At 31.4% G+C, this 13,735-nt stretch overlaps 2 protein-coding genes across 3 annotated transcripts in view; both read right to left on the reverse strand.

Annotated features, from left to right (window-relative positions):
• The window catches only part of LOC100747309 (adenylate kinase isoenzyme 5), a 13,776-nt gene extending 9,037 nt beyond the window's left edge, over positions 1-4,739 (reverse strand). Inside the window, exons 1-2 of one of the 2 annotated variants that reach the window (XM_012388077.3) lie at positions 4,489-4,739; positions 2,508-3,102 (exon numbers count right to left, since the gene is read on the reverse strand). In XM_012388077.3, coding sequence (XP_012243500.1) covers positions 2,508-2,529 — 22 coding nt within the window. In that variant the 5' untranslated portion in view covers positions 2,530-3,102; positions 4,489-4,739. Of the gene's footprint in view, positions 1-2,507; positions 3,103-4,488 lie in introns of those variants that run through there. The other variant, XM_012388088.3, reaches the window with a different exon arrangement.
• Positions 4,740-9,821: 5,082 nt separating this feature from the next.
• On the reverse strand, positions 9,822-13,641 carry LOC100747429 (E3 ubiquitin-protein ligase MARCH3-like). The gene is made up of 4 exons (XM_003484982.4): positions 13,245-13,641; positions 11,071-11,234; positions 10,690-10,916; positions 9,822-10,307 (listed from the first exon to the last, which is right to left on the reverse strand). Exons 1-4 carry the CDS (start codon positions 13,393-13,395, stop codon positions 10,181-10,183), a joined length of 669 nt encoding a protein of 222 aa, XP_003485030.1. The 5' UTR covers positions 13,396-13,641; the 3' UTR covers positions 9,822-10,180.
• Positions 13,642-13,735: the final 94 nt, after the last annotated feature.

Genomic DNA, 13,735 nt, shown 5'->3' on the forward strand with positions numbered 1-13,735 from the left:
AAGTCGAAAATATAGAATAAAAATTTTTCGTTCGAGGCTTTGTTTTCGAGAAAATCGACTTTGAATTTTGGCTCGGTACGCGTGCACCTTATCACGTCTCGTTATAACGGATCTCACTGTGGATCGTTGTCTCGATGGGAAAATTAAAAAAAAGAAAAAAGAAATTTTATTCTATATTTTCGACTTCTTTTTTCGCGTAGAATCACCCCCTTTTCGCTTGTATCACCAGTTACCAACCACCCTGTATATTTTTCTACACTCACTCTTTACGTCTTTAAATTTCCTATAAATGTACAAACATCCGTAGCACGTTAATTATATACATTAAAATTCTTATTAAGATTTCTTGAATTATAGATTCGTTTATTCGTTTAAAAATTCCACAAAATTTTCATTTACATTAAAACCGTGAAAAATGTCTTTGTGTCGTAAAGCTTGGAGGAACGGTAAACTGAAAACAATGGAATCTTTCGTGTACATGTTCTGCGCGCTTGTTAATACATTTTGTAAACTTCCAAACGTGCTTCTATTTTATCGTTTTGCGTAATTTAAGAGATACGTCGAATTTGTGATAAAAACGAGTTTCTGCTTTTCTTTTGGGAAATCGCTGGAAGACTTATTGATCGAGTAACATGTGTAATGTCAAGTACAAGGTATATATGGGTCACGCGTGTGTCTCGTTCACATTTGTGTCTTAATATTAAAAGCGAAACAAGAAACATTTTCTCAATATACATCGTTATTTCACACTTTTTCCTCTCGAAAATACCGTTTTACGTTCTATATATATAAGAAAGATTTTCTATAAAAATCCTACAAAGTATAATCTTCTTTATGATTAACAGCATAAATATAAGAGAAATATGAATCATCGCAACTAATATATCATTAGACATTCCACTTCTCCGTCTGCTTTCTAATATCATGTTTCAGGTTTTCAAATAAATTTCAGTAACATTTTTTGTTTCATATTTTCAAACACGATTGTCTTTTAATCTTTTTAATCTTTTAATCTTTAAAAATATGAGAGAAGAAATTCTAATTGATTATCTATAGTTTCTTATTGTAAGCGAAAAGTTAACACTGTCGTTTGTACTGCTTAGTAACACTGCTCCTCGCACTTCATTTTCCTCTTTGTTTCTACCAGATGCTATCACGAATAAATCGTGCTGTCTATTAAATGTTTCTCGATTTTTGTTTGCATCCCTGTCCAGTTTGAATGTTTGTTACCTTTCGTGTATTCACTTTCACAACTTTTTTCTCTGTTGACTCTATTCTATCACTAGCGCTCGATATTTCACTTACCTTTGTTCTTTCACCGACGGTGCCAAGTTCACTAACTAACAGTATTTTATTATTCAGGTATATTTATTTCTGAATTCTCACTTTACACTTGTTTACTTGTGACCGATCGCCTGAAGTGCCTTCAGCTGGCTACTGACTGTGAACGATATTTATTATCCAAAGTATTGCTCGCGTATACCACACAGAGATATTAATCGCGACGATATTATCTCAAGATTTAACTTCGATCGATCGTTTCGGTTGATACTGTCATTAAAAATAAATCGAGTCTCGGTCTACAGCCAATTTCGACGTTTCAATATTTACGCGAAAATTTGACTTTACAATGCCTTGAGATGCTAAAAATAAGAAGGAGATACTAAAACACTAGTTGGACTTAGAGATATGAAAGCTTCATTTCTATCGATTCTAACGAGTTCATACATCCGACAGTCAAACGTTTAACGTCACCTAACGCTCGCCGTGTCTTCTGACAAACACGAAAAAAAGAAGAAAAGAAACTAGGAAGTGAAACACCTCGTAAAACACTTAATTTTATATAAATTTCAGTAAGAAATTATTATAATGAATTTCTCGCGTGACGTGTATTCTTTAAATTATATCAAAGACGATCGTCGTCACTGCTTTTTTTAATTCATAAATCTATAACGTTATGTATAGTATATACACTGTAGTATTATGCTAAACGAAAGCTTTTCTTTAAATAAAAATAATGTTATCATTCGTTATTATTTGTTTACCATTAGCATGCGATAATATTTTGCAACATTAACCATCGATATGAAATATCAATTCACATGTACAGAAGATTTTATGATTTAATCAAAACCTATTTGCAGTTCAACCTGATAGCGTTGATATTTATCGTTCTTGTTATAGTTTTCATATTTGTCATTTACGAAATGCAAATATGTATTTTTTATTTTTAACTTTCCAGTATCTCTGATACGGAAGCTCTTTCACAGTGTAATAAAACGAAATTCATTCAGAACGAATGATTCCAAAGATATTGTTATCTCCTCGTCCTCGAGGTTTCCTATTTCCCATTTCCCATTCCAGCTTTCCGGTATCACGTACAGATACTTTTCATAAAAGATAAATATTAACAATTGCGTTACGCATGATGACGTTTAGTTGATGAAATATATACCACTACGTTCTAAAGCACAATAGTATCAATGATATTTTCAACGAATACTTACCAGTGTCCAGGCAGATGCCCATAGTAGGTCGTTCGAAGGATGCCAAGATCCTGCCACGGCCATTTACTCACATGCTTCCAACTAACTAATTCACTTTTTCTAACACGTTCCTTCGAGAACCAAGTACCACAAGCAACAATTTCCTTCTCACATTAAGAACTCTTTTGTTCACAACGTTTTCGTCGATACTTCTTCTTTCTTCGATTCGAACTACTCGAACTATTAACCGAGTTTTTTCACTTTTCATAAACGGTTGCGAATAAACTTCTATGATACTTTCTTTTCAAAAGTATCCAGTAGATGTCCTTACAGACGACTAAGATCGATCAAATGAGATTTATGATCACAGTCCAATAGATCGGTATCCAAAAGCAGGAGAAGGCTCGATTCGTAAAGTTTCCCTCGATGGTCGATTAAATCCCCGTAATTTCTTTAGGAAAATCTTCAGAACGATGGTCAGTAGTAACACCATCCACATCGAGTCGATAATTTTTCGTTCAGCGTATGAGATGCGATGCACGTTGTTTCGTGAGTTTATCAGAGGGCACGTCCATCTTTAGCAAGAACCACTTTCAGTAGCGAACTATCCAAGAATCTGTAATACAAATAATCAGCAACATTCGTTAACCCTTCGCAAGAATTTTGTTTGCTTATAGAGAGTTCTAGGAGTTATAATCGATTTATATTTCTTACTTCAACTTGGGCTAACTATCGGATCATAGGTAGACCATAGATTTTTATATAATTGTTTAGAAATTTATAAATAATAGAAATTTATAAAATTGCGAGGAAAATAGAAATTGGCAATAAAGCGTGGTTTAAATAGAGATCAATTTAATATTTAATATGTATCGATTAAGTACCACTTATTTCATATATTCTGTTACTATGAAAACTTAAATTCATTCCAACGATATCGTTGAACCTTTGCTTTTCATTTTTCAATAATCCTACTTTTTAAAATTCCATCGATTCGCAATACCACCTTTGAAATTAGAATTTCTCTTTGAAAGTGCATTTTATTTCAACGTAATTCATTTGCCAATATTTCCACTTATAGTCGCTAGATTATTTCAATGTCGAATCGATTAATAGCAATTACTTGATAATGTGCATAGTGTTTATGCGTGTATATTCATACTTTTAATTTTATTCGAGAGTTCAGAAAACAATATAGGAATGAAAGAACTAAAAACAAGGAAAAGTGCAACTGATCGGAGCTCTCTAAACATAAATTTCTATGCAAGTTTCCGCTTTACTGTTAATTTTCTACGGAAATAAGCATTTGCACAAGAGTCTACAATTTAGCAAGATGTAACAGAGTGATAAATAAAATAAAATTTGAAATACGTACATGGCCGTAATTTAACCTCAAATTTCCACGTTATAGAGAATTAAACTAGAATATTAAACGTATTAAATAAATAAAATAATTTCATATTCATTTTAGTCCATATCGATACTGTATATTATTCGTATGATAGGGATTAGTCAATTTGTAAGCATCTATGTAATACAAATGAAACTTAGTTTCATCGCTGTTGGATAAACCCTGTAACCTTTAAAATTATAATTTATTTTCCATTTGTTATTCCATTAAAGAATGACTCCTCCCCTCTTTCTGAACTTCTATCAAAACTATCAAGCAATCAGACAAAAATAAAGTACTCGTGAAGGAACGATCAAGCGAATCTCTGACGATGCACAGAGAATCGTGGGTTTTTCGAAGTATTTTCGATTAAAACATATAACATCCACGACCGTGTTTCATCAAAGAAACATCGATTGAGTAATCTTCCAGGAAAGTGAGGCCACGCGACAAAACGGATCACCGCCACACGATGCTACTTTTTGTTCGAATAAATTCTAACCCTTTCACGAATCTCCCTCGATTCTTCCATTCTCTTCAAAAAATTATCGAAGAGGACACGACGTAAGATCACCAAAGTACCAGCCACTAATTACAACCGCACAAACTTACATAGTAAATGTCTCTGCGGGAAAACTGTTTCTTCTTAGATTTCTAGAAAACTTGTCCTTTTACGTTTTATAACGATGTCGAACCGTTCGAGAACTCTGTCGATCGTTGTGAATCGAGAAAAAGGAAGCGTGGTCTTAGCGACGAAAAACACAGCCGACACGCGAGACTTTCGGAACGGAACTTTCACGAGCAGAGGTTTTCTAGTCGCGGCGTGATAACACTGTAATGGATTGTTAGAAACGACTAGAGGTCGTAGCAAGAGTCAATCGTCACCATAGATACGCCCATGCGCACCTAATCTTTTTTCCACCACTGTCCGATACATACATGTGTTTTGCATACGTCTGAGTTAATGGCCCCGCTTTTTGCGTTGGTTACAATGTACGAAAGTGTGCGTCGGTGAGTTGCAGGTTCAATGTCAAGTTCTTGCCGAGCAGATGGTTCTCGAACGAATGGATTAGCCATTGGCGAATTAATTAATCCCACCATATTGTTACAGCGTTTTTAATCTTCTATATAGCGAATTATGTAATTTAACTGTTCCTCTCACTTGCCGTTTGGTGAACCAATCGAAGTTTGTTTTTGACATGGGTGACAGGATTTTAAAGGGTCTTTAAAATATAGTAGGATTCTTCTTAACCGATGACCTATGAGACTGAATCTAAGTGTCCTGTAAGATATTTACCACGCATGATTTCTCATTTCAATCGTATGTCGAATTTTTTTCTAAATATTAATAATCCTTCTCTCGGTTGAAAGTAAAAGTTGAAGCATATAGAATTCGGAGGCTACAGCAGGATTAATTTAAAAATATTTACCGTATGTTACATAAAAATTCAAATATAACGGAGATAACGTCTAACCTAATCACGTAATTATCTCGATTTAATCTCACTATGTTTTGTGTGGCATTTTTAAAATGCAATCGTGGTCTTCTATTATTAAAAAATTCCTTAATTCCAAGGAAAATATGAAAGAATCATTGTTGATTTCTCGTTTCTAGAGGAAATGAATTGCAAAGAATCGAAGAAAAGTTTGTTGAAAGAAATAAAATGTTATTAGTTTGATACACGTGATGTGTACAAAACTTTTCTTATTGTTAAATGATTTAACATCGTTACGTATGTAAGTTTATATACTATATTTGTACAAATAGGTCCTTATTTTCAAACTAATAAACATACGTACATTGCGACTGAAAACTTTCAACAGTCACACATTACATGTGTATTTCATGCATACATACGTAGTATTTGTTGTCTGCCTTATGCGGTGTATTTCTACTGCATGACTACTGTCGGCGTCCGTGTTTCTTCGTTACCTATAATTCACTTTCTTCGTGTCTTATAATATGTATCAAAAATGAAAAGCTTGTTTTTGGAAACTACTAAATTAAATAAATGATCACGTGTTAGGTTTATTTTATAAATTATGGTAAAACTAATTCTGTGAAAAGTGCAAAACAGTGTGTTATAAAAATGAAGGAAACTTTCTCGTACTTTGGAGATGATATTTAAAACGATATTAAAACTTTAAATTCTACAGTTGTTTAAACAAATATATTAGAATTTATTTCTCTGGTACATTTGCAATCGATTAAGTTTCTAGAATGACTATTAGATGTGCGCAATATCAACATATACGAACATACATTATATTCGATTAATATCACTAGTCACCGTGTGAAAATATACTCTACTGCAGATATATTATTTTATTATCATCATCTATTCCTATCTGATAATGTACAGGGTAATTCACCTATCCTAGCCATCATAAATAACTCGTCAACTGTTTGTATGAAAAATTCTTTTAAACGAAAGTCGTGTAATATTAACAGGCACACACACTACAGAAAACAATTTTCAACTAATGATAAATTGATTTCTTAAAGGTGTAAAAGACAAGTGTTAGGAGATATTCTTTAGATTATCAAAAGTATGTATACATGATCATTATACTTTAGAAATTAAAGTGAAGAAAAGTGAAAAAAATAAAAAGATGAAAGAATGGAGGTTATGTTCTTGCAAAAATAATTGCTTGGGAACAATGTATAAGTGGATCAATTAAGAGCCAGGAGTCAATCAATTCACATTTTCAATTGTTGTATTATGTTGCTTGATTGCCTGATGTTGCATCATCCTTGAAAATTTTTCAAAAATAATCCCATTGCGGCTTTCGCAGAAAGTTTACTTTCATTAATATGGAATGGAATTACCTATATATTTACAATCCTTTTATTCATTAAAATTTTGTTATCTTTACCAACAAAGATTGCTCATATTCAAGACAATAATTCGTACCAATAACATTATATGTTTTTATTTTAAACAGAAAGTGATCCTATCGACCGATAGAAACTTCCAAAAAAATTAGTTTCTTTTCTCTTGATAGTAAACCAATAATTCTTCTCGTAACGTGAAAAGTTTAAACAGCTATCATAAATCCTAGTTTCGTAAACGTCTCTAGCAAGAGCTATTACCAAGAAATTACTACTTGATTCGTAGTGGGCGATTACCCCCGTGTGTCTGCATTATTCGTTATTCAAATAAGCTCGAAGGTATAATCAACCACTCTTCCCCTGTTTCTTCGACGAAAATAATAAAAGCATTCGAGCATATATACTAAAAACTGTCAGTGATAGTTGTGATATCGATTAAATTATTTAGATACCCACTCATACAGCTGCTTAGCTCTCATACATTCATGTATAATTCTTACAAGGTAAGCCGTTTAGGTAACCACGCCCGTTTTCCAATGACATGCATCATCTCCGTGACAACGAATCACTCCCCCGAAAAACGTTTTAATATTAGTCTGTCGTTCGCTTTCCTTCACTTCTTTCACTCTTGTTCGCCTTCTTTTTTCGGTCACATTGCCCTGAAATTATATAGATTATTTCAATTATAATATATGTATTATAATACGACTCAATATGAGTTTTTAGTATAGTTTACTTTTGTACGATTGACAAACGATAGATATTGGAGCAATTCAATTAAATAAGTTGTTTCTTCGACGAATATCGACGAGGAAAGAACCAATGAAAATGTCATCCTATGAGAAGTTTCGATTAACGTTTAACGAGCGGAAATGTCTCATAGAACTTTCTTTTCAAATGAAACATAACATAAGTTCATTTATCTTTAATGCACAACTTGATTATTGACGTCTCATTGACAAGTAACGAGCAACCTTCGTCATTTAATCAAGGACATATGACGTCGCCTGATGAATTGTCTCGTTACTTGACTGTTAATAGTGCGCTAATGAATGAGATTTTAAAAGGATAAAAGAAGCAAGACAGTTGACTGCGATTATATTGCATGAAAGCAGTTAGAAGAATTTTAGATGGTTCAAAAAGTACAATTGAATATTTGGATAAATATTGGGTAAATTAAGTGGAAATAATGAATCATTTGGACTCTAACAGGAAAAATAAAAGTAGAATTCAGATTTCATTTTTTGCATATTTTATTACCACAAGAAAATAATAGTTTCGCTTTTAAAAATCATTCTAAACATTTTTTAGGATATAAATTTTTAGTTGTGTAATATTTTTTTAAATATATACTATAGCTATTTACAAATTTCTGCAGATCTTTTTCTTTGAAGATCGCACGATCGTTTTACAAATATTCAAGTACATTTATTTAAATTATTTAGTAGTTTCCTTGACCTTGATATTCGATCGTGAAGACGAATATTCGTATGCAAATTTTAGGAAGTACATTCATAAAATATTGCCTTGCATTTAATGTCAGAGAAATATTCATACTGTCCTTCTAAAATTGGCATAAATTGGACTGACAATGTTTTAATATTAAGTCCTATTGCGGAGGCATGTTATATAAAATTGCTAACATAATTCATGTCAAATATTTCATATTCGAGAAACAACATCTAAAAAATTATGATATATTATACACATGCAATAATACATTTATTTATATCTATAGTATAAGAGATACAACAGTGAATTAAATTAAAAAAGTTTAAAGGTATTGTCAAATATTTTTATAAGCATCTGATTGTTATCTTCGCTTTCATGTTTATCGGTTTTTTTAAAGAATTTTTAACACGCCATCATTATAAATATTCCAAAAGATATTTCCTATATATTGCTGCTATGCTTGTCATTACACTTGTTCATAAACTGTGTCTATGATTTATACAAGCTTCTTAGAAGCTTAAAAGTTGATCGCAGAAAAGCTTACTATAGTTTCTTAACGATTGTTTGCCTGTTAACTGACTAAATTGTCGGAAATGTCCTAACAATTTTCATGAATAATTTAATTACAGTTGATGAAATTATTAAATGATATAAACAGATATATTTCTTATCTTAATAGTATAATTCATATCACAGTTTTTCTCTAAATCAATTAAAAAATCTGTATTTATTGTAACAGTTTATCTGATCTATTTCTATTTTTACCAATTTATATACACTAAATTCTTTGTCTAGTGATTAGTCTAATATCACATTTGATTAGAACGCTAGGATTCTCCTAGATTGTTCCAGTGTCATAATTGTTTTATTATGATAATATCAATGTCAAATAAAAATCCATAACTACTCTGTTTAACATTAAACGTTTTACTTATATTTTTCCATGAGGGTCAACTGCATATATCAAACGCATAATTGACATAGTTAAACACATTTTATTATTTACAAATTTCATATTATTCAGATATTATTGTAAATAAATTACAAAAAATAATTACAACTGACGCCGTATTCTTTTTCGGTGTTTTTGACAAATTTATTTTTACTGTTTACTGATGTTCTTATTACAATTAAATGGTAAGAAGAAATACTGTTTCAAACGCAGTACAAAAGTCTCTTATCGTTTTAAATGTATCGTTATATACATCGAATATCTTGTTACAAAAAGTGCACGTATTAAAATCTTGTGCATTAGTTCATACACCGTTTCATTTTTATGAAAATACATTTATAAATATACAAAATTCGCCCACATACTTCTTTAATAAGTACGTTCTAATTTAAATATCACTCGTTTTAATACTGGAGGCGTATACAAATAATTTATTAAAAATGGTATATAACATTGCATTAAATTAATTAAATAATCTCAATACAAGGTAAAAAGGACTGAAAACACAGATCAGTATTTTCTCCTTCGAAGACACGAGATGATAAGTAAGTACATTAATATCACATAAAAACAATGATTAAATAATATTAATCATATATGAACGTTTAAAAATTTTGAGGGAACATTACCGTTTAATTGTTAAATTTTGAAAAACGCATAACTAATTATTCATAAAATTAACGGAGTTATCGATTAAACTAATTTATCTCTCGGCTCAGGTACTTCATTATTTGAACGCTTATTAATATCACACAGTATCGATTCACAATATTGACGCATTCGCAATGTTAAATACATCTGAGCTTTAAATTATTTAATAGCACGATATTACATAAACTTGTATTGTTGTACAGATTTGAGCAGACTGTACTCACATCATACCGTATCAATGTACATATTTCAAATGATCGGAAAGCAAATCACTTTAAAAGTATAGGAAGATAAGATTCTTATAATGGCAAATTAAGACGCGAATATGACAATATACAGATAGTAATTTCGGTAGTTTTAACAATTTCAATGAAATTTATGAATTGTAAATTGTTTATCAAAATTATTGGATGCTTTTAAATCTTAAATTCATCTTCCAAAGGATTTGAGAATTCGATGGTACATGTTTCGGGCTTGTGCTTTACTATTAACTTAACGTCTTGATTTCTTGTGCGCCATTGTTGCCACGACCTATAATGAAACCTAAAAGCAAAAATTTCGAACATCCGGAAAGATTTAAGAAGAGTTTACATTAATTGATAGAAATTAATTTTTTGTTGAATAACAAATATACATAGATAATTGTGAGCCATCGATCGATAGTGATTATCGATGATGAATTATACAATGTATAATCAGCTAATTTGCTATATTTATCGCTGTGTCTTTATGAAAAGTGATTAAGATATGATATTATAAACAAAAGATACATGATTTATTTTATCAATAATGTATTGAAAACCTTGATTCGAGATATAAAGCAGGAGCTAGATTTTCTACACTATTTCGTATCAAATAAATTAGTAGCTATATTTTAATAATAATGCAACAAATAAATTTTTCGTATGATGATCATAAGCCATACCTGATAGTGACAATCAACCACAAGCAATAAGTGGCTACCAGTATGCTACAAAGGGCAGTCAAGCCTGTTCCCTCCCAAAAACCAAGCTTGGTATAAGCGGATGCGCCAATTGCGCAGAAGTATGTTGCCGCGATACAAAGTGGAGTTAACAGTATCAGACACACTATATCGCCAGTTATACCTTGTGGTCCGTATCTGTTTCTAGTTCTCCACCATTGTCTGAAAGACTATAGTAATTTTTAGTAACGATTAAAGTTGGCCAAATTATAATCGAACCAACGAATTCAAATCTTTTCTTAATTCTTTATCAAAGTAACGTGACTATGTAATTCAAGTTTATATACAAGAAAATTATTTTAAGAGAAATGTCTAAAAACTCACCTGTAATAACGGTTTATAGTTCCTCTGTATCTCGAATGACAGGTTACAAATTTCACAACGATCGGTGTTCGACATGGACAACCATTTTTCCAAACAAGAAGCATGGATTAGGCCCAATGTACCGGAACATTTGCAAGGATCTATCAATTCTTCCGAACTTTCATCTATGAAACAATTTTGTTTCATTTAATAGAGGAGAACCCCATTTTGTAACGTTGTAACAGTATTAATGCATTTATGACGGTATTAGATGCAATGACACCGAAATAAAAAAAGAAACAGAGGAAACTAATCGAAACAAAAGGTGTCGTTCCTCAACGATACTTTTAGATCTCGTATGCCGATAAATAGAAAGCGAAAAATGGCGGTTCTCAGCTGAGATATTTAACCACATCCGCTCCAGTCATTAGATATAACATAGTCCCATCATTTCTACATCATTTATTCTGACCCGTACAAAACCGTTTAGTGAGTATTGCAAGAATTAATTTTGACGATACTGTTTCGAGATTTCGTCTTAATGCTTATGTATTATGAAAAGTGTTTGATTGGAAAATCTGCTGAAAAATTCGATTTATAAAGTATGTATTAATCTTTATATCAAGGTAATTCTATGTTTGTTAATCTTATCGTGCGGCTTCTGCTCGTATACTATTTATATAGGTATTACAATTACGTATAAGATAAGAATTAACCATGTACATGAATTAACATTTGCCATCAATGAAAGTATATTTTAATAATTGCTTTTTATGATTTTTAATTTTGTTTAAATTTTATATTCGTTTGGCCATCACACCGACACGAACCATGTTCCACCACTTTTAATAATTAATAATCAGCAGTCAATAATCAATGATCAATAATAATCAAACATGTAAATAAATTAATAAGTAATACACATTATCACGTAAATTGCGCATTGTCTTACATTACAACAAAATATTTACATGTATCTATCCCTGCATATAAATGTGTAAGTAGATACATGTATGTATACAGATATGCACGTATATACATACCTATATATGTATAGTTTTGTATTATATGTTGCGTGCACTATAAGGCTTACATGTTAAAGTTTACACGTAATCTATGCTTATCGTTTCATCAAAAAACGTAGTACCTGCCACAGACTGTGACTCAGAGAACATTTCGAGACGTCACTGAATTCTTTGTGGTAGTATCGAATCTATGATCGATATCAAGATTTCAGGTACTCGGAATATTAACAAAAATGTATGCAACATACATAATCACCAAAATATAAACAATCAATTATTATTAATAATATTCATAGGATTAGATGTAAGAGATGTAAAATAAAAATAACGATAAAATCGGAAATATTGTCATAGAGGATACGTTAACGCTTTCAAATACTCCCATTAATCACGAAACTGAATCACTACTATACATACATATATATGTATGTTTCTCTTTTTTAGGCACATTCCACAAATATAGGCATATTCCACTTTTTTCATTTTAACATATTTATTTTAATATACATATTTTTTATCGATATGTATCACCCGTCCTTATAAGGTTACCAGTTTAAATATTGGCAGAATTAATATTTAAAGACAATATGAAATCACACTTAGAATCATATTGAAATCATTTGCTATTTCTAACAAAAACTTATCAAGTTTCAACACACACTTCTATACCTTATTTATATTACCTCAAAAAATATTAGTTCACTTGCCAAGAATACCTTGGGTTATTACCTTGCGTAAACTACATCTTGAAACTAACTAGGTTCTGAAAACATTTCGTACGTAATCCACTTTCAAACTTACTATTTAAATCACAAAAATAGTCCCTGCTTACATTATACGATCTTAACACTTTGTTTCTAAATCTTCAATGAACTCTTCCCCTGGATTACAAATTTATCATTTAAGCCTGGAGTATATTAGGATATACTGATACATTACACTTATATAAAAGAAATCATAAAAAAATATCATAAGCAATCTTCAATCACGTTGTCCAAATCATGAAACCACAACACTTTCTTCTTAGCATCTCAGTTTCAAATTCAAACCACTGAATCCTAAACAGATCGAGGAAACAAAGATCGTGCAGGATCGATGGATCAATATACTTAAAAGTGAATGAAGAAGAGGAGGAAAAATAGGAAAGAAAGAAAATTGTCAATATTGTACCTTCGTGACATATTCGACAGCAATTAGAGCCGGCACTTTGTTTATCGGAAGTCATGTTGTGTCGGTAGAAAGGCGAAGCGATTTTTGGCGTGTTGATGGTCGCAGCGTCGTCGAACGCCGCCGTCGCTGCACTGCTCTGATGAAATTCCATGGGACGTTATCGAGCTATTATCGAGGAATTATCGCCGCCTATGCGTTCGTTGTTGGATGTCGTCGCAATGTCATCCGGATGAAATCAACCGTTTTGTCACAGGAATCGGTACTTTTCGATCATCAATCAAATCGGTGTCTTTAACTTGACGTAGTCGTCATCAAAATGTTTTGATTCTTAAGGAAATTAACTATATCTACTGATATTCAAAAGTTTCGATTTGTGGAAATTAAATAATTATAAAATTGTAAAAATTGTAAAAATATATATATATTTGTAATTATTTGAGTATATTTTATTGAGTGTATCATTTATTTTTTAATTTTAATTTTGGTGTAAT

This window comes from Bombus impatiens, unplaced genomic scaffold (genome assembly GCF_000188095.3).
Source record: "Bombus impatiens unplaced genomic scaffold, BIMP_2.2 scf_0033, whole genome shotgun sequence".
Taxonomy (NCBI): Eukaryota; Metazoa; Arthropoda; class Insecta; order Hymenoptera; family Apidae; genus Bombus; species Bombus impatiens.

Excerpts from the sequence above, each read along its gene's own strand:
- LOC100747429 (XM_003484982.4), bottom strand. The coding sequence starts at position 13,395 with ATGGAATTTCATCAGAGCAGTGCAGCGACGGCGGCGTTCGACGACGCT. Across the intron at positions 10,917-11,070 it reads ACTATAAACCGTTATTACAG|TCTTTCAGACAATGGTGGAG; the intron begins GTGAGTTTTTAG and ends AAATTACTATAG. Across the intron at positions 10,308-10,689 it reads TGGTTGATTGTCACTATCAG|GTTTCATTATAGGTCGTGGC; the intron begins GTATGGCTTATG and ends TTTTGCTTTTAG.